This window comes from Taurulus bubalis, assembly GCF_910589615.1.
Source record: "Taurulus bubalis genome assembly, chromosome: 7".
Taxonomy (NCBI): domain Eukaryota; kingdom Metazoa; phylum Chordata; class Actinopteri; order Perciformes; family Cottidae; genus Taurulus; species Taurulus bubalis.
The window spans coordinates 22,103,040-22,123,934 of NC_136595.1; the positions used below are offsets into that span (position 1 = coordinate 22,103,040).

At 42.0% G+C, this 20,895-nt stretch overlaps 3 protein-coding genes across 3 annotated transcripts; all 3 read right to left on the reverse strand.

The window, feature by feature from the left end:
- Positions 1–1,098: 1,098 nt before the first annotated feature.
- LOC306738877 (transmembrane protein 275-like) lies at positions 1,099–1,704 on the reverse strand (the record flags this gene model as incomplete). The annotated part of the gene is made up of 1 exon (XM_079220806.1): positions 1,099–1,704. The coding sequence occupies one exon, from the start codon at positions 1,702–1,704 to the stop codon at positions 1,099–1,101; it is 606 nt and encodes a 201-aa protein (XP_079076932.1).
- Positions 1,705–2,965: 1,261 nt separating this feature from the next.
- mknk1 (MAPK interacting serine/threonine kinase 1) lies at positions 2,966–9,257 on the reverse strand. The gene is made up of 15 exons (XM_079221380.1): positions 9,174–9,257; positions 8,631–8,689; positions 8,430–8,492; positions 7,789–7,891; positions 7,571–7,669; positions 7,391–7,488; positions 7,105–7,184; positions 6,936–7,009; positions 6,720–6,824; positions 6,563–6,618; positions 6,378–6,473; positions 6,064–6,258; positions 5,212–5,376; positions 5,036–5,079; positions 2,966–4,820 (listed from the first exon to the last, which is right to left on the reverse strand). The coding sequence occupies exons 3-15, from the start codon at positions 8,481–8,483 to the stop codon at positions 4,592–4,594; spliced, it is 1,398 nt and encodes a 465-aa protein (XP_079077506.1). The 5' UTR covers positions 8,484–8,492; positions 8,631–8,689; positions 9,174–9,257; the 3' UTR covers positions 2,966–4,591.
- A 520-nt stretch (positions 9,258–9,777) lies between these two features.
- Positions 9,778–15,627, reverse strand: mob3c (MOB kinase activator 3C). The gene is made up of 4 exons (XM_079220722.1): positions 15,496–15,627; positions 12,858–13,440; positions 11,042–11,244; positions 9,778–10,217 (listed from the first exon to the last, which is right to left on the reverse strand). Exons 2-4 carry the CDS (start codon positions 13,273–13,275, stop codon positions 10,188–10,190), a joined length of 651 nt encoding a protein of 216 aa, XP_079076848.1. The 5' UTR covers positions 13,276–13,440; positions 15,496–15,627; the 3' UTR covers positions 9,778–10,187.
- Positions 15,628–20,895: the final 5,268 nt, after the last annotated feature.

Here is a 20,895-nt window from a genome sequence, read left to right on the forward strand (position 1 = left end):
AAGTTAATTCCAGTGTGCCATCCTGCAGAGCAACATGACCTCATTGATTGATTACTGAAATGAGTTCAGGTTGCCCAGACATGTCATTCCTGTATAGAAACACTACCGCTCATATTTCTGATTCACTGAGATAACTAAGGACACCCGCGCCACCTGCCTGTAGCCGCTCATGGCACAATAGCAGCCGGCTGGGGCTGTTTTCTGTTCCAGTGGTGGAGTCGTGAACAGGGATCACACTGTGTGTCCTGCTCTGTTTGTGGACAGCAGCTGTGTAATGAGGAGTAAACAGGGCTCTCAGCTGTTGGGTCAGATGCCAAGTGATGGGCAACATGTCAGGAAGGAGCTGTTTGTCCTGCCACGGCTGCTTTCCTCAGATAACGAATGAGTTATCTCCACGAGCCGTGTGCCTTTCTTATGTATAGCCTGACTAGTACGCACTATTGTTTTTTCCTGCTACACAGTGTCTTGTTTAGTCATTGTTCGTTTTTTATATCCTCACCAAGATTTTTGAACAGAAATACTTTGTATAACTGACAATTAAATAACATTTCAGTTTTATTTGTAAGACGTTCAGGTGTCACAAACATGTATAGGACATCTGCAGTAACAACATGACGTACACATTCACTTATTCTTGTATATCCATCTTGACATGACACAGGTTGCTCACTTTTTGCATTGCATTTTGATTAAAAAAAACAAATTCAAGCATGTGTGTGTGTGTGTGTGTGTGTGTGTGTGTGTAGGGGGGGGGGGGGGGGGGGGGGGGGATGGACCAGGCTTACACAGAAGCAGCTTTCATGACTCAGAGAAACTTGGCTGGACATCTTCTTTCCCAACGTAGGTTGACAAGCGGCAACCGCAGTCGCTCCACAACATGAGAGCAGGATTATCAGCCTTCATAACAACAAGAAGTACACAAACTGGCAATTGGATTAAAGTACCATCTCCTGTTTCTGTTCTGGCAAAGCGTGGTACATCCTGGGACTGAGCATTACACATTCAACAACATAACACACCTAATAAGCTACAATCAGAGAGGTTTGGCCCAACACAATTCAGTCAACAGTCTAAGAGCAGTCGTCAAACACGTCCACGCTACGTAGAGGAAGTGTTCGGAGCAGGCAGCATCTGTGTGGGAGTGCTCGCCTTGCTGTCAGAGGTCAAGGTGGGGCTATCTCCAGTGACACCCACGTCAGACATCTCTGACATGTGCAGCTCACCGGCTCCACCCTGACAGCCGGGCGGCGGAGAGTCGTCCCCGCGGCTGGAGCTGGACTCGTGGGAGGAGGCGTGGGAGTTGGTGGGGCTGAGCTGAACGGCCGTCGTGTCCTGCAGCATATGGTCGCTGGTCTCCATCTCGAACGCCGCCGTCCCCATGCGCATCAGCCCCCACTTTTCGCCTCCGTTGGGCCCGCGGGCCGCGTGGGCCGGGGGCCTCCTGCTGACCACGCAGCACGCCGTGAAGAAGGCCAGGGCCACCAGCAAGAGGAGAGGCCCGATGATGATCGGGGGGTTGCCGGTAGGGATGAAGGTGCCGAAGGCGAACGCTCCCACCAGGGTGATGTTGATGCCGGCCAGCATGATGCACAGGCCGCAGGCGCAGCACAGGGCCGGGGAGGGCAGGCTCTGGGGCCGCGGGGCGCGCTGCCTGGGGGCCTTCATGGGAGCAGATGGTCCGGAGGAATTTTCAGGTAGCACCATGTCTCGTGGAGAGCTCTGTGAAACCCTGAGAAGCTGAAGAGCAGATGACTGACTTGTCACTGAATTCTTCACTCAACATACAGAGAGACAGACAGAGAGAGAGAGAGAGAGAGAGAGAGAGAGAGAGAGAGAGAGAGAGAGAGAGAGAGAGAGAGAGAGAGAGAGAGAGAGAGAGAGAATGATGATAAAGAGAGGCGGATGATGATAAAGAGAGGCTGAAGGTTCACTTGGGAAATACCACTAAAAGAGCAGCTGCAGCTTTTATAATCTACAAGGTTTCTGTGATTTGTTTTTAAACATGCTATTCAAAAGTATTTCCTACAAAGTTGCAAAAAAAATCTCCATAAATGACAAAGTGACACACAGCTTTCAACCGCCATAAAGGAGTCGAGACATGTAATACATGGGGCAATGCCACTCAAAGTGCAGCTATTCCCAATAAGAATTAGTTTTAAAAGCACATTTTCCTTTACTGCTGGTCACATGACAATTTGCACCAAGTAGAAAACCTGAAAACACACAGCAGCATTGTTGTAATGAGCTTCTATTCTCAGTGCCACTTACCTTGGATCAGACTCATAAACCTCATCAATGTGTTGCCGTCTTCTGTCCGTCCATCATGCAGGAGGAGCAGAGTTGGAGGAGATCTCTCCGTCCTGCAGGTGAACAGCAGAGTGAGCTGCTTCTCACACACACACACACACCACATGTTATAATGAACAAGGACCACCGGGGGCACTACAGGGATCTGAAATAAACCCTCCAATCAGATCAGGGGCAACAAAGTAATAACGTGATTAAACATGTGTGCACTGAATACATAAAATAAAAATGTGATTCTTTGAGGAATCAGTAGAGACTCAAATACACTGCATGGGTTGGGTGGCGTTGATGGTTACTGCTGCTTCTTGTTGCTTTTAATCCATTATGAATTCATGATAAAAGTCCATTTTGTTGTTGGAATCTTAAAAGGATTAAGGTTATCTGGATACACACGCTTCTCCTCTGCTTTAAAACAAGTCTCAACAAGGACACGGCTTCCGTCTGAGCGATTCTATCTGCAGGTTAATCACACCGTCTTCCTGTTGCATCTCCATCCTCTCAGCATTCAAGGACACTTGCGCAACTGAAGCTCTAAACCACATTTACTTGCGCCGAAGAGACGCTCGTTTGCTCAACACACCTGAAAGAGAACTTGCATTAAATGGATAAAGCATGAATTGACAAATGACTGTAATTAGACAGGCGAATATGTTGAGGATATTCTTTTATTGAGAACACAGCATACTAGTGATAATGCACTCCACACAGAGCTTTATGCATAGGACCCCATAAGAGCATTGACAAATGTAAATAGAACTCCATAATTGCACACCAATTACTGCATCTTATGTGATATTTCATTAAAAGTCTATTTATGATTCATAATGGGAGTGAGAGGGCTTAAATATAGCATGTGGTTGTTTCCCAATGTGTGTTTTCCCTCTGAGCAAATCCCTGTCAATTCCTGTCGGCCTATGACGGCCCAGTGTTGCTATAGGGATGGGGTGTCCATGGCAACAGTGTGAAATCAGGGGGATGTGTCCTTTAGCGGGCGCGACACAAACACACAGTTAATGGGCTGATATGGGAATTAAAGGTGATCGACTGCAATCGGTGTCCACTGCTCAAACAAAGATGGCGTTCATAAAGAAAAGATTAAATGAAAAAAAAGCAACTTGATGGACTCTTAGCATAGTTAGTCCATTTTTCTCCCCATCGGCACACCAAGAGCCAGTCACAGAACCAAAACATACAAATACTTGTATAAAATGAAATCCCTTCAACACCAGCATGGAATCCTCTATCTTACTGCAAAGTGTAACATCAACTATTCATAACCACTCCTTAAGTCTCAATAGCTACAAACAACCACAAATAAATAATAATACAAAAATAATACAAAAAAGAGCCAGAGGTAATGTTGGACTCTAATGAGGATGAAACAGTTATTAAAACCCATTAAAAGATTAAAATGAATATCACTGGAGGTGTTGATTTCACATGGTAAGACCATGGATATCCTCCCTTTCAGATAAATTAAAATCAATCTTAAAGTACATCAGTGCTACAGGTAGCTTGTGTTGACGCGAAAGCTAGAAATGATAAGAAATTTAAAAAATATTCGATCGAAAGGCTTTCTCAAACGTTCAACATCCATTCACATTCCTGCACGTTCTGCAAGTTCTGCGTAGCCTCGACAGGAATGGGTAAAAATAGAGAAACACCCATTTTCAGTGACGGACAGTCTCCTTTAAGTGTAGTCTGAGTTTATCATTTCAACCACATACATCAACCATATACACCAACATGCTTAAAAAAAAGCTAAAAATAAAAGATAACTCATCACTTTCCTCCCGTGACTGAGAAGCAATAAGCAGCATTTAAATAAAAATCGCAACAAATTCACAGTTGGACGACAAGAAAAATAAAATCTATCAATATTAAATAATTTTGCATTAGAACCCATGTAATGCTGTTGATAATGATATGTACCGATACAGGCATTAAGAGCGGCTTCTGCTGCACTCATTGTAAAATGCTCATCATTGAATAGAAAATAAATATCTCTGTTAAGACAAATTGTAACATTCAACCCAAAGCTGTTCTCAAATTAAACAGTCCTTGTTTAAAACTCTTTCAGCTGTGTTTTAAATGAGGAAGTGGTAGCGACGATTACCCCGTCCTCCTGGTGTTCAAACTCTGTCCAGGTGATGAGATTACTGGCCATGAGAAAGAGCATCAACACCAAGAACGGCTACTCTGCGGCTGATCTTAAAAAGGCTCCTGGTGAAAACAAAACAAAACAAAACAAAAACACACGCAAGGTGCAGGCAAAGGCTAAAAATCAGTCAGAAAACACGGCTGGGTCGTCCGGTGCGGGTGCAAAGTCCGCTGTGCGCAGGGCGTTGGACTGCGCCCGCCGCCGGGCCAGTCTGGAGTTGGACGGAGGAGAAAGCCTCATGGAGCAAACGATGGCTCCGACGTCCTCCTGCTCCTCGTCGTGCTGAGATAGCTGCCGGTTAAAGGCGATGGCTTCTGCTGCAAACTGGCTCAGGTCTTTGGTGCTGCTGTTCCTGGAAGAAGAGAGGAGGCAGACGAGGATATGAGGGACGACTGAATGTTTTCACTGACAAAAAAATAAATAAATAAATAATATATATATAAAATGCGTCTATTACTAAAATCTTTATTTACTTTCTATGTAGAGCATTTAAAATCATTACAATGTTGTTAAAAACACTGTATAAACTTCATGAATACATTGATGGGACTTTCTTAGCCATCTTACCTCTGCAGAACATGAGGAGTTGGAAGACCTCTCTCTGGGGCGTTCTGTAAAAAAAAAAAAAAAAAAGAATAATTGAGTTGAAATCACAGCTTTAAATAAAACAACAAAAATAGCATTGGGTGAGTGATACAGTGGTCTTGCATGTGAGATGCATCAACAGATGTAGTGACACCCACCCCTTGCACCCAAGGGTGCTTGAGGACCCGAGCAGCACTGAGGCGCAGAGTCGCGTCCCGAACCAGTAGCTTGGAGATGAGATCCTTGGCCCCGTCCGTGATGCGATCCCAGTCCTTGTCTGGAAATTCATACTTGCCCTGCTGGATGCTCTCAAACAGGTGACTCTGCGGAGAGGACATGACAACATCCTGTCAAACCGTTCAGCCATCGCTGCTTTTGTTGTGTGTTTGTGTTTGTGAGGCGGGATGGCGGCATTCTTCTGAATGAAAGTCTGATGGTGACTAAATGCTGCTTAGGGATTTAACATTAAACCTCCGACTCAGAAAACAAGCAGCTAACAGAAGAAAACTATTTGTGTCCAGAACTACAGATGCGGTCGCACATAAATCAAGCTATACAGTCACACAGAGACTTCCTCACTCAAATCAGACACGGCTAAACTAAAACATCTACTATTATTACTGTTGAGCAACACAACCTTGCGGATAGACTATCTTGTTAATAACTATAACATATGCATACTTATGCAACTGCAACCCCATAACAAGTTCACAGAGTCTTGATCTTAAAATGTCATGTTTTGTCTAACCAACAGTCCCAACCGCGCAGATGTTCTGTTTCCCATTATATAAGACGACAGGGACCAGCATACTCCAAGTGCTCATCATAAAACCTCCTCCACACCTTTAAGACGTTACGACCATTTCTGTAATTTTCAGAAATGAAAAAGCTGTCCTGCTTAGCTTATTCTTTGTTGTAAACACCGTAGGAAGTGAACAGGTACAAGAGTGTCAGGTGAGATGGATACTGAGGGAGGGCAGAGGCTGACTGAAGAAAAGAGAAATAAATACCTGGCAGGTTCTGCAGGTTTCTCCGCGGTCCCAGCCACAGTCGGAGCCACAGTGGCCTGTAAAGGGGGGGCTGCCGCTCAGCAGGATGTAGAGGATGACCCCGAGACTCCAAAGGTCACAGCGTTTGTCGTAGAAAGAGGCCTCGTCGGTGAACACCTCCACTACTTCTGGAGCCATGTACTCCGCTGAGCCACACTAACAGAAATAAAAACAAAGAAGAGTCAGGTCACTGTTTTCCATTTGTTGGGTTGTGTGTGTGTGTGTATGTGTGAGAGTGTGTGTGTGTGTGTGTGTATTCAAAACTTGACTGTTACCGGTGTGGTGAGCTCTGGAGTCGTTATGGGCGTACAAGCACTGCTGAGCTTCACTCCACTTCCCAAGTCAAAATCACAGATCTTTACTGGGGACACCTGCAGAAAAACATTATACGTGTATACTCTATATACCTTCGGGGAAAAACTAATGTCCTTCAGCTTCCTGTCCTTTAAAAGTCACTTACCCGATCAGTGTATTCACAAAGGATGTTCTCCAGCTTAAGGTCTCTGTGGGCAATGCCTGTAGAAAAGCAGTCACCATGACGAAAATGAAAATAAAAAAATAATCCACAGATATTCTCTGTGGACTTTCATAGAACAACAGTTTGGTTGCTGACCCACCTTTAGTGTGTAGGTAGTCAAGAGCTTGGGCGATGTCCCTGACCACCTTACTGGCCTCCAGCTCGTCAAAGTACTTCCGGTTCTGGATGTGTGTCAGAATGGAGCCTGACAGAAGAGAAGACAAGACAAGTGTTTTAGCAATCGGCATGTTTATACAGAGAAAATAAAAGCTACATGTAAGCAGATTTAATTGTTAAGCTATTCATTTATACTTACCACCACGCAGCTTTTCAAATACCAAATAAAAGCAGGAGTTGTCTTCAAAGAACTGGATCAATTCCAAAATGTTGCTGGATCAAGATATTTCAAGATACTGATTAGAATCAGTTTCATCCTGGTTTGTTTTAATTAAGTTTCAAAAATATCTTTTACAAAATACACTCACTTGTTTCCTTGACACTGGTAGAGAGTTTCCACTTCTCGAAAGACTCTGCTGCGGCTGTGCCCTGCACTCTTTTCTATGATCTTTGTAAAACAAAACATATTAAATACATTAAACTTCAAAGTCAAACGCATTCATGCAAACACTTGTCAAGGTTGTCCATCAGGTACCACATAAAAAGCACAACTTTTTTTTTTACTGAGAAACAGCGTCCAACAAGCTGTCGAAGCATTTCCTTAAATATAATCAAAAATGTCTTACTTTGTTACCTAAAAATATCCTTACTCACCTTCACAGCATACTCCTGTCCGTTCTGCAGACTTATGCATCCCTGAACTTTAGCATAAGCCCCTTGACCGAGAACCTCATCTGTCAGTTTGTAGAGAGCTGAAGAAAGAATGACATTATGGGACTGCAGCACATGTGTGGGTCATCGTTTGATTTATCACAATAATATCAGCTTCATTACCATCAAAAGTGCCTGTAGAGCTGTCTGTCGCTCTGGTTCTTTTCTTCTTCTTTTTTTTTGCTGCATCTGGGATATTCACTGGCAGGCTTTTCTCGATTTCTGCAGCGACACAAAAGAACCCATTAGCAAGCAAATTCGTTAAAACAGTACAGAGTTTGCCAGAGTGCGTTAAAGTTTCAGTAGCTCCAGAGCTGTTGTGAATCATAGAGCTGTTGTACCTGCTGGGCCTTGGGAAAGGCGCTGTCTCTCCTCTGAAGTGACCCCGTTCTCCTGAGTTCCCCCATAGCTCTGACCTACTTGGCCCAAAGCCAGGGAGTTACCCTGTGACAGAGCGAAGGAGGCCGCATGGGGAGAGAGGGAGGGGAAAGTGCCAGAGTGAGATCAGGTGGTGGTACAGTAGAGAAAGCACGAGAGGAAATACATACTACTCTCACTTTGTTCTCAGTGTGGAATTACAAAAAAAAATTAAAAATGTCCCACTTGCAGGATTACCCATATACATGCTATAAACTAATTTAGCTGAAAATGACCCACAGCAATCGTACAGACGTATAACTACTACTACAACCCAGCTTATCTTATCTTCCCCTTTGGCAACCAGCCAAAACAGACGCCTGATGCAGGAAATACCACATCATACCTTCCCTATTCCTGGATATTACCAGAAGCATTTACACAAGCACTGATAGTGCGTGATTCATGGATAACACTTCTACTTTTCTGTCTGGGTAGCCTTGACAGTCTGTGGACTACGTCCTGGCACCTTTTTCCTATCTAACACCGATTTTTTTGGGGAAAAAAAAGAAGGATAAAGCAAAAAGGAGTTTGAAATCAGCAGCATTAAGAGAACGGATCTTACCTGGAGAGAGTGCTGGAAGGTTTGCAACTCTGTCATCATGCTGTGCCTCACCATGTCTGCCAACTGAGAGAAGCGTCACATCACAGATACAGAGTTAGTCTAGAACAAACTGCATCAGCAGATACAGAAATATACACGACGACAAGCTATTTAGGTCAAAGGGAATGCAGCAAATGAAAAGGCAAAAAGTCCATTAATCACCTCGCGGTAACTTGACGTGTTCCTCTTTCTTTCACTCTTGCGTCAAACTTTCTTTCGGTCTGGTTATTGAGTGAGAGAATAAGGTTAATATCTGTGCAGGCCGGTTAGCTTTCGCATTATGACAACTAAAATGTAGCTTTCTCTTCCGTTAGCTTTTTGCTGAAGTCTCCATCTCAAATTGATCGTAACTAGATATTTAACTTATTGTTGATGTCCAAGTAAAACTCGCTAGTTAACAAGTGTCTAGACAACACTGCAGCTAACATTCACCTCGTTGTCACTTCACATTAGCACTGTTTCTACACAAATAGAGACACACGTACCGAGAGGCAGCAACGACTAAACCAATGAACCACTTATTTGGAAAACTAGAGTTAGCAGCGTTCACTGGTGACTGTAACCATGGCTGTTATTGTCGTTAGCCCCAGCTAGCTAGCAAGTACCCGTAGCTATCTTACCGATGTTCATCCATTCGCTAGTTTGGACTAGCTAGCTTTTAAGTCGCGTTAAACGGGAAACATAAATACAATAAATAACTCTAACCTGGAATCTGGGTCCAAATGGTCCAAACCAGCCGAGTCCCCTCTGTCAAAGCCTCTCACAGCTGATGTAAGCACCCATCGCTCGGTGAAATTACAGCAGTGACGCGCAGGGCGGGAAAACAGATAAACAGACGTTGTCTCCGCCCCTTTCTACAAACCCCCTTCTCCCATTGGTCGACAATCCGGCTAACGCCAATACGTCATTTCACTTGCCTCCGCGCCACACCCCGATCCACGTAGTGGGGATTTTCTAGTATGATGACGCAATTCATTTGCAGATGCACAGGTTTGACAGGTCAGCATCACTTATAAGATTAAGTATGACTCACGCCACATACCTACAGTGTTTTATCAGGTATACATTGTTTGTTTATCCTTGTCTTTATTTATCTGGGGAAATATCCATCTGTTTTGCTTTTGGCCTGGAATTAAAGGCCTGTAGCAGACCAAACCTTTAAAGCAAATATATTATTTAAAAAAAAGTACTCATCTTGTTGTCTTTTCACTACTGTGATAAAGTGTTGACTTTGATAATGTAAACATTACTAATGTTTTTGAATATATTTTTGTTTTGTGCAAAATACACATTTGCAAACACATTTTTAGACTGCATTTTTATGTTTAAACTGTAAAAAAAATAAAAACATAAAAACATTTACAGCAATACAAACATTCAACAAAAAACGACTTAACACTGTATATAAAAAGGTAAAACATACATGCACAGGAGGAAGTAAAAAGCACAAGTATTGGAGGATGTATTATAATCCAACACAAAGTCTCATAATCATGGCACCAAGCACCACTTCACTGTATGTATAAACCTCTGTGAAGGCACCATAACACCATCTAAAGAAATGTGGAAAATTAGTGGACCTTCCCAAGTATGCTTAAAAAACCACTTATACAATCTGATGAAAAATTGTTCTTTGTTTTGAGTGTTTTGAAGGCGATGACTTCTCACGGGGCTCAGATAACGTCAAAATGTAAACTCCTTTTGTCCATGTGGTTTTGTTTAATTGCATATCTTCTCTGTCATCTCTTTCTGTATAGGAAAAGAAAAGAAAAGACATGTTTAACACATCAAAATCATATTGTACGAGGAGATGAATGATTGTTATGAAGTGCTATCTACAATGTCTGCATGAAGAACATTATTTCTTATCTTGAGAAAGAAATTTCCTATGAGACCAACATCAAAAAGATTTCCCTTAGGTCCTAAAGGAGGAACAATTAAACAGGGTCTATTTACAAGACACATCTTTTCTGCGGAGTGTTGATATAAATGTCTCCTCCCCGCTTCCCTTTATGATGGGGGATTACATAGCCCAGGCTTCATAATCATGATAAGTGAAGCTTTTTATTGATGCTCGGAGGACCATTCTCCATCTGCATGTGATGGGGGTCTACAACTACAACACAACTGCCTCATTATATGACTGCAAAGTCAGCAACTTCTCTTACGAGAGCTGTTGCTTCAAACCAAACCATTTTCTATAAAGCAGTTAACGAGTTTATTTCATAATGGAGAATGTGAATATTGGTATTCCTAGTGTCCAGTGGACAAAAGAGGATTGTTGTCTTAGGGACATGTAGGACTGTAAGACTTCAGAAGACAACAATTGTTGATATTTTCTTTGTGCATTAGCCTGGAAAACACACTGGCCTTAAGAAAAAACTCAACCTCACCAAGCATGCTGCACATCAAGGTTATAGATTGCAGGATGCCTGATGTTTTCTGCAAAACTGACCGCTAAGGGAGTGACACTGACACTGACAACCCTTCCCAACACAAAACATCCATTGGATCCCCTTTCTCCTGCTCCCTGTCGCCACCCTCACACATCTACGGTCGTGCTATTGTCTCACCAGGGGCTCCAGTTCCGAGTGATCAATGAGGTTGAACTCCGAGATGAAGTAGTAGTAGTGCTTGTAGCAGGTATTGATGTGGGCCTCTGCACCCATGCTGCAGATGCTGTCAAAGTGATGGATGTAAACGTGCACAAACACCCTAAAGAGGCGGCTCAGGATCTTCTTGCACACCTGCTGGAAGTTCTTGGGGAAAGGTACACCTGGTGTAGAAAGGAGACACCTGTTACTATTAATAGTATGCTTCCACCAGAGAAATTGTCTGATTAAATCGGAGACAAAAATGTAATCATTTTCCATAATTGAAACCAATCATTTAATGCATTTAATATTCTGGAAGTAATGATTTCTCCTCCACAGCATCACTTGTTGACTTGTTGCTAATCTTTGCATGGGCAAAGCCTCTTTTGAGGTACTGGGTTGATGAAAGTGGACATAAAGGAGAAAAGATAGGACCTTTAACCTAAGAGTCTGTTGCACCTTTTTCAAAAAACATTTTATTTTTGTACGGGGCTTCTGCCAGTCTCAGAAGTGCACTTCAACTGGTGCAATATAAATACATTTTATTCTGTCTGTATATATAATATTGCTATTGTGGATTATTTACTGTTTTTATTACTGTTTTACTGTTTATTTACATTACTTTTTTTATTTTACTATGTGTCTCTTGTGAGCTGTAATCCTGCAATTCCCCACTGCAGGACTAATAAAGGATAATCTTATTTTATCTTATCTTAATGATTTGTGTCAAAGAGGTGAAGTAGAGCCATGACCCTCAGCCAGGCGTACATGTACTCTAGGGTCTGCTCTTACTGTGGAGTATATTTAACAAAAAATGCATGACAATTTGATAAAGAAAAAAATGAATATGTATATAGATAAATAAATGGGAGCGAGAAAGAGAAAACTCCTCTTATTAGTTTACAAATAGGATTTCACATTGGTGTGAGCCTGACCTTTAACATATTAATTGGCACAAAAACCATGGCTTAAGATGTTTTGTGAAACGTGTCAAAAGATTTCAACTTATTAGCTACAAGTCACAGATAAAAGGCAGAAAAGTCCAACTTTAACTGCCTCGAGTGGTAGTAATACACAATACAAACACCAGCTGAATAAAAAAAAGACATCAGCCACAGTGTTTTCTCTGCAGTGAAAAAACAAAAACAATTCCTTGAAGTTATTCCGTCTATGGAAGGGGCTCATTAATGAAGCCCCTTCTGAAAAGGCTGTGTGGGTATGCCAGACAAATAAAAAAGGTCACGGTACCAAGGCACATTGTTCCACGTCTTACATGTATGCTCACACTGTCCTTTCATTTTCTGTCTCTGTGTATCCATGCTCAGGGCCATGGCAGATTGAGCACACACTGGGTAAAAGGTAGGGAAACACCCAGTTAAAATTGACAATCTAAGGCTAATAAGTATGCAAAACCATTTTACACCTCGAGGCAAATGTGGAGTTTCCATTTCACCTGACCTGCATGTCTAAGGACAGCAGGGGGGAAAGCAGAGCTCCCAGAGGAAAATCATGCAAAATCCACACAGAGAGGTCCTTTTGAATAAATACTGATTGCCAAGTCTGCTGCTGGGATAAAATACCACCGCAATCAGCCGTCCAGTCTCCTCTAAATGTCAACCTCATTGTTTAATTAACCCCTGCTTGAACTGTATCATCCCATTTGAGGTGTTAATGAAGGGGAACAGCAATGTACTCCTGGCAGACACTTCAACAACGTCAGTGCAGCAATCAATCAGCTATTAGGCTTCACACTCAATAACAGTCTGACGCCTTCATTTGTGGACTCCTCACACACCTACTCTGGTGGGGAAGATGTCCTCATTGTTGATGAGCGATTCGATCCAGTCCATCAGCAGGTTCATGTACTTGAGAGCCGGCAGCTTGGTGGGTCTCTTGTAGTCGTCGCCGTCCTGCCACCTGTACTCGTACCTCAGCCCCCCGGACATGATGGGACACGTGCGCTCGGAGCAGTACTCGCTCACCGTGCCATAGATCAAGTTGATCCTGTTGAAAAAATCGACCACGTGAACAGCAATCCAGTCGTTGATGTACTCCCCCTCCGGCAGCTGAACCACTTTCCTCAGGTCCAAGCCGGACTTGAGCGAGGCCTGGGCCTTCTTGTAGAGTTCAAAGCGCTGGGTGCCCGGTTCGAACCGCTTCCTCGGCCTGAATGTTTTGTCTTTGCTGAAGACTTGTCCAAGACACAACGCCATCGACTCAGCTCTCCAGAATAATAATTAGTTTTGACTTTGATGAAGCGTGACCTTCCCGCGGGACGGCACCAGGTGGGTTTCAGCTCGGAGCTTCAGGTCAAAGGAGGCCGGCGTCTGTCGTGTCAAGATTGCAGTGAGCTCTTGTTTTCAGATGGCGTCGCATTTCTGTGAAGAAGAAGAAGAAGAAGAAGAAGAAGAAGAAGAAGAAGAAGAAGAAGAAGAAGAAGAAGAAGAAGAAGAAGAAGAAGAAGAAGAAGTCAGAGGATCATTCTTTTCCTGTCAATGCACTGCTTTGAGCCTGAATGACCAATCATGTAGCGGTATCATCAAAGGTAGACCTACAAACCATTCACAAACCATATCAGATTGTTTACAAAGGCTCCATATCAACCATGAAGTGGGCATGATATGTAATACAGGAGTCAAACATTTTCATGAACAAGAACTAGATCATTAAAATGACTCGTTTAGGCCAAAGTAAATAAAACTGTATCACTCTGAACTAACAAACGATGTTCATCCCAAATGTGTCATTAGTGCCTTCACTGCTTTGTGTGACCGAGATGACCTTTTCATAAGATCTGCGGTGGCACACTCTGATAAAAATAGCCACCGTTTCAGTTGGTTGTGGCAAAGTTCAGGCCAATAAAGTTAAGCATGGTTGAGAAAATGAATGGCATGCTGCCTGTCCCTCACTGGATGCCATGACGGCAACACTTTAAGTTTGGTTTAAAAACTCATTTCTGGGAAATTATAGTCATTGGATATGACACACAATACATGATTAACATATGATAATCTTTTTATGATAGCTATTTATTTTTGTTCAATCTTTATTTAACTCTTTTTAATCATGTGACCCAGTTCGAAAAACTTTTTTTTTTACAAGGGCGACCTGGCCACAAAGCAGCATAAAAAGTTAAAGAAAAATACCAAAGTACCAAACGATTCATTCTCCGTTTCACTTCTAAGAGCTTAAACATCAGGAGAGACCAGTTCCCGTTTCAAGTCTATTTTTTTCCAGCTTAGCCCGTGCACTTGGAACAGACAACATATCTTGTGATCTCAGACTATACCTAAAGTGAGATTGCTGTGCAATGATAGTGCTTTTAATACACACTGATCAGGAGCACTCCCTCACTGAACTGTTATGTGATCCACATCCTTCCTTCATTATTATGGTAATAAAACAATAATGTCCGCATTTGAATATCAACTACATACTGTAGGTTATTATAAGAAAATGAGGTGGGCAGTTTGTGAGAGATAAAACTGATGTATGTCACATCACTGAAAGGGTTACATTTCATTGTGTGACACTCCACTGAGTTGTGTGTTTCCATCCAGTAATGTGGAGGACTGTAGCATATATTTGACACCGCAGTCACATGAATGTGACTGCGGTTGCAACATGATACTGTATCCGCATTTGTGTCCCATTCTGAACTGCTCAACGTTTCAACGTCTCAACGTTTCCTGTGGTTGTTTCTCTTTAACTTCAATAAGCAGAAGTTTTTATTTTTGTCCCTGCATTATCATCTGTGCTCACATTATAGGCCGAGCACTGTGGTTTGTTGTGAACTTCTGTTGACCCGGCACCTCATTTCAGTAAAAAATGGGTTCTGCTCACCCTTATCCTTCTGCTCAAACAGTGATGCTTTTAAATGCAAAAAGCATTTGATATATGAGAAGGGTACTTTTTCTTTCCACTAGCTTTCAATCTGTTTGAAACTCACCACTGGGGGAGCTTGAATACGTGGTCACGAGATCACTCTCCCTGTAATGTGTCCACAATAAAGGGCTTTCTGAGGAGGACTCACAGCTACAGTGTGCCATTCAGTTCACAATCATTGAACTTGGACACTCTTCGTAGTGAAGCCAGGAATAGTTTGAACAAAAAAGTGGGACAGCATGTGGGACAGAGGGACTTATTGTGTGGATCACTTCACGTCTCCCTGGCGTGCCTCAGCAGCCTCGGAATGAAAGCATGTCTAATCACGCACTGTTGGCACACTTTAAAAGTCTCTCTGCAGTTTGCCTCTGACGGCTGCAGACGAGCAAAAGCCCTCCCAAGACCCAACACATAAATGAGAAAGGAAAAAAAAAAGAAAAGAAGAAGGCGCTGCAAGTCTCGGTAACCAGAAACAAAGGAAGAGGGAGATAATAAAAAAAAAACGAGAGATTACAGAATTGGGGGAAAATAAGCTGTCTGCACTGTACCTGTCTGAAATCCTGCCGTGGAGGAATGTGGTGGGAAGTTGTGAGAAAGTTCAGGGAGTGATTCAGGCGCCGGAGCCCTTGACTTGAAACTCCCCCGTGCAGGACAGATCCAGCTGCTTTGCCCCCTCTAGCTCCTCTGGATCCGCTCCCTCCCTGCCGGCCACGAACAGACCGAGAGGCTCCAACTTCACTCAGCAGCACAGACAACACAGCAAAGAGAGAAACAGTTGTTTGGCTTCTCTTCCTGTGGATGATGTCACATCCTGACTTTGCCTTCTGGGCTCTGCCGTCTATTTGTGCGTGTGTGTGTGTGTGTGTGTGTGTGTGTGTGTGTGTGTGTGTGTGTGTGTGTGTGTGTGTGTGTGTGTGTGTGTGTGTGTAAGACCTATAAATTGAAAGAATAAGAGCTGGAAAAGGCCTTTCCAAACCCCCGCTCAGCCCCCCCTTGTTTTCCATTTCTTCTCTTTCTTCTCATCCTGTAGCAGAGCAGCCGGCCCACTTGTCCCACCAAAGTCCAGCCCTCTGGTAAAGGTCCTGAGAAAGCAACCCCTCCTCTTAAGCCACATTTAGGACAGAAAGATCCCGCAAACATTTCTGGATGTTTTGGCAGTCTGTGCTGCTCTTCTTTTTCTTTTCTTTTTGTGAAGTCTCAATAACATATCATTTAAATTCTTGGACTTCTTAAGATATTGTCGTTGAACTCAAGAGCTCAACCTTAAATAAAGAACTAGTCTCCCAAAAAAACCTCTGCATTGAAATCATGAACAAACAAAGGCATGTTTGACTGAGACTGTCTGTGTCCCGGTGCCTTCGGGGGCCGAGTGTTCTCATGATGGCTCTGCCCTGACTGTTGGCTTTGTCTCGGAGGTGAATGGGTGCCACTAAGAGGAGGAGGGTGTCTGTTTCTCTGCGGTGTAATGTCACCCAACCTGCAAAGAAGAAGCGGTCCACTCTTTGTGATACGACTCCCTCCAGAATGACATGATTTACATCTTCTTAATTGAGGAGCAACAAGATCAGAAGTCAGCAGACACACAACTAGAGTTAGAGTTGTGATGACTGCTGCCTAATAAGGATTCAAATATTGTAACAGTGTGCAGTGTGTGTTCTTATTGAAACAAGTGTTTCACTGAGCTGCAGCAGTCAAGTCAGTTAGTTGAATTGAGTTGGTTAAATTCCCAATTTTGGGGTCCTCCATGAAGCAACAGGTACTAAATGAGATTGTATCGTTTCCTTTATCTGAAGACGCTTGACATTGCTGCATTGGAGGAATTCTGAATTTTATTGGATTCAAGACACATTGCATTGTAGGAGGTTACTATTATTTGCTGCTAAATTTCCCCTTTTTTTTGGTAAAGTTATTCCTGAATATGGAGCCAAACATGTACATCAAAGACTTGACCTGTGACCTAAATGCATGATTATGATATTATTTGTATAATTAAAATTAATTGCGCCATTAATGATATTGGGCCGATATTGACTCAAATAGCTGTATTGTGGCAAAGTAGACAATCTATTCAATCCAATGGTATGTTTATACACTATATACATTATTAACTGGTATTAAAAAAATGTTAAATTGAACTTTCGACAAATTATTTAGCTATAATTTTTTTAATTTCTGCTGGTTTATTCGAATGATGAATAACAATTCAGTTCATTTACATCTATCTATTTATTTGTTACATTTGTTACACAGGAAAACAATATTGAATATATTTATACGATATCTAAAGCCCAGGTATTGTATCGATATTAAGACATCATTTTGTTACATCTATATACAGTATGTGTGTGCATAAGTAAATATGTAAATGTTTTTGTATATTTTGTTGAGTTTCTTATACATTTAATTCTGCATCGCCACCTTTCTACGATTCAGTGCTTAATGGAAACTTGAATAAAAAAGGGACTGAAGAGTGTAGTCATGAATTGCAGTAACCCAACCTATCCACTTGGAGTCGCTATGACTTTTAATGTGAGTGCGGTTTCATAAAACCTTCTATATTCTGGGTTATCAGCGAGCTATCGTCAGAGTCATGTCATTGTTTTCTGACCAGAAGGTGGTTTAGGTTTAAATACTGATTGAATATTGTCTAATGCTAAACGATTTAGCATAACATGTTTGTATACTGCACAATATATAAAGAATAGCGTAAGAATAAGACTACATTTGTAAACTGAGGTTAAGTGTTGAATTAGTTTACTAAACCCAATTAAAAAGAGTAGAAGTCACTGTTTAAAAAAATAAAAAATAAAAATCACATTTTAGGAGATCTCTAATCTTTTACACACAACTACGTTTGAGCTCACCAAAATATCTGATTAATACATAATGCAGTAAAAAATGTCAAAACTCCACAGTGATGACATACACAGGAAATGCATGACAGATTTCTCCTGCTGCTGCCCTATGCTCTACTTTAGCTCTGAGTGTTACTGGCATCCCCCAGAAATGTGACTAAGGAGGAAGTGCAAGCAGTCAGGCCTTCTTTTCAGCTTTGGTCATCACTCAGCATGGCACACACTGTCTCCAAAGACCATGCCTGTCCAAACAAACACCAGGTTTAATGGCACAGTTGGAGCTGTAGCTTTGGGGAAAGTGGTATGCCTGCGGATTGAACTATGAATATGATTAGCTACCATCTGTTCTCAACTAAAAGTAAAAGAGTTCACCTGGAAATCTTGGGTACTTTAACAGCAGCAGGTTGACAAACAGGTAGATGATTTATGATCATGTTAGCGGAGCAGGAGTCTGATGATGCCGACTCAATGCGGATCTCTCTGTAATCTCTGTGTGATCATTACAGGCTCACAGGTGAGCATCACCCATTGGAGAAACCATTCATCTCACTTTAGTGTTGGATTACTTTAAAGTAAAGACAGCTCAGGCCACAGGGGTCAAAACAATTTAACTAATATATCACCATGAAGCTTCTCCAGTTGATTACTCACATTAAGACGATTCTTTTCTCTACGACAAGTTTTCTGGAATGTTATGTTTGAATATGCAAACGAGGTACAATCTTATTAAATACAGTATATGCTCATTTGCATCTCTATCTACTCTGAACATTTGGATAAAGCCAGGTTAAAAATTATTGTTTCATTTCGTTGACATATTAGAGTCAAAGCTGTCAACAGAGGGAATTTTGTACATCTCTTTTTTCAATCACTCTACGGTTTTTAGGAAAGTGTTCTTTAAATCGGGCTATGAATGATATACGAACAAACCCCTAGGTAGAAACCTTCAGACAATAGTTTAGAATGAAACTGGAAAGTTTGGTGTATGTTGGTGCTACTGAAGTGGAGATTTCTGGCTCAGAGTGAGAAAAGAAAACTTATTATGAGAAAATGGACTAAAAAAAATATGCAAAATGCCATGAAGTTTGTAAGACACTACAAGTGAATAGGGTAAAAAAATATATATATAATGCAACCATAAAATGTGGCCAGTTGATTACTGACATCAAGAAAAGTAAGTCTTCTGAAATGTTATGTTTTTAATATGCAAATGAAGCATTATCTAATGCAAAGTCTTTGCAGAAGTTCTCATCTCAAGTGACCAGCATTGGACCTTTTAAAAAGAAAAATGTGTTAGTGTTAGGTGACACATACCTGAGCAGACGTATGTTCACAAAGTGTCAAACATAATGAATGCTGCTGCTGTTTGACAGACAGACACGCAGCAGCAGACCTTTATCTTTTCAGGGCATCAGTTTCTGTCATTCATTGACTGAATAACAGTGTTGTATAAATGATGTGGCCTTCTCATCATACTGCAATGTCCAGTGTGCCTGAAGATTAAAGCTGTTAAAGAGATAAAAGTGTGAGGCAGGTAACTCAGGTGTGCTTTGTAACACACCAGCATTTCACAGAACCAAAAACTTTTTTCACGAAACACAAAAACATAAAAACAACAGCAACATTGAGAAGAGACTTAAAACGGAAAGAGGTCCGTATTAGAGAATGATTCTGTCAGTCTGCGACATACTGAAGTGCTTATTTTTCCGGATGTCTTGCGACACATGGCTCCCCCTCAAAGGTCGGGATGATAAGATTGAATTAAACTTGATTAATTCCAGGGGAATTGCTGTGCAGCAGTTGTAATACCATGCGTGAAGAGTGCAAATATGGTGCTTCTCTACTCCGAGCTATCTCTGAAGCTGAGCACAGCTCCCAGATGAGGATGCTCATTTTGGCCCGCTTGCATCCGTGATCTCATTCTTCCAGTTAACAACTAAAGCTCATGGTCATGGGTGAAGGTTGAAAAGTAAATGGAGCCACCCGGCTCAGCTCCGGCTTCCCCACAGCGGTCTACAAACACCTGCATAAACACAGACGCCGCACCGTACCGCCTGTCCATCTCTCACTGAACGTGAACTCCCTCGTCAGGGTTGCGAAATCAAAATGTTGTTGTGTTTCCTAAAATGTTGCGTGTTGTGAAATGTCGTGATGTTGTTGTGTCCTTTTGTTTTGTCGAACATTATTTGTGTTTTGTGATTCATTGTTGTGTTTCGACCCCCGAGGGCCAACGTAGCTTTTAGCGTGTTATTTTGTTGCAAACAAATCATGGATATGGAGATTGTGTTAAAGGCTGGGTTGGCAATTTTAAGAAACTAGCAAGTAGTATGCCAGATTTTTTTCAATTATCCAATCGAGAAACCCAATCCAGTCCAACTCTTTCCCAGCAAAAGCACCGAGCAGCACCAGCTAGCAAAGTTGCTAAATCTAGCGAGAAAGTCGCCGAGGCGGCAACACTGACAGCCAGTTCCTTCAGGGCTCCCGCCTACTTCCCCCAAATTATCATTATGAAATTAAACATATCCCAGTGAACTTAAACATCCAAGACAGCTATTGTTAATACTCACAGTTATTAAGATAGCAGCTTGCGACTCCAGTGACAACACTAGTGCACAGGCAGAATCCATGCAGGTAGACAGGTAAGACAGGTAGACCATCCAATGATTACATACAGTCTGAAATAAATGATTGGATGGGCTTGTTACAGTTTGAGAAAAGAAAAAAAAATAGTTTTTTTTAAATTGGTGGTCAGATTTAATGAGAATTTCAACAAAAATATCAAAAATATTTTGGTTTGATGTTAATATGATGCCAAATACTATTTGCTCTCTTTACACCAAAGACCAACATGGAGTATATAATGTTCCAGGGTGTAGACGAGTCCACTCCCCTCAGAATTCACACTTGTGTTCGGCTGAGTCTGTCAGAAAGAAGCCGAAGCCGATTGATTTCATATTGGCGGTGACAGGCATTTCATACAGGCATTTGGTTCGCTCCATATTTGGCGGCCAACTCGCGGCAGTATAGAGAGATGACTCCACCTTTTTCCAGCTCCATCAAGAGGTTGCATCGAGGGGAAGATTAAAGCGGAAA

Coding starts and splice junctions, on each gene's coding strand:
- mknk1 (XM_079221380.1), bottom strand. CDS start 8,483: ATGGTGAGGCACAGCATGATGACAGAGTTGCAAACCTTCCAGCACTCT. Junction 7,670..7,788: donor CCTTTCCCAAGGCCCAGCAG/GTACAACAGCTC, acceptor GTGTCGCTGCAG/AAATCGAGAAAAGCCTGCCA. Junction 6,825..6,935: donor ATTTGAAAAGCTGCGTGGTG/GTAAGTATAAAT, acceptor CTCTTCTGTCAG/GCTCCATTCTGACACACATC.
- mob3c (XM_079220722.1), bottom strand. CDS start 13,275: ATGGCGTTGTGTCTTGGACAAGTCTTCAGCAAAGACAAAACATTCAGG. Junction 11,245..12,857: donor CATCTTCCCCACCAGAGTAG/GTGTGTGAGGAG, acceptor TTTCTACACCAG/GTGTACCTTTCCCCAAGAAC. Junction 10,218..11,041: donor ACTCGGAACTGGAGCCCCTG/GTGAGACAATAG, acceptor TTTCCTATACAG/AAAGAGATGACAGAGAAGAT.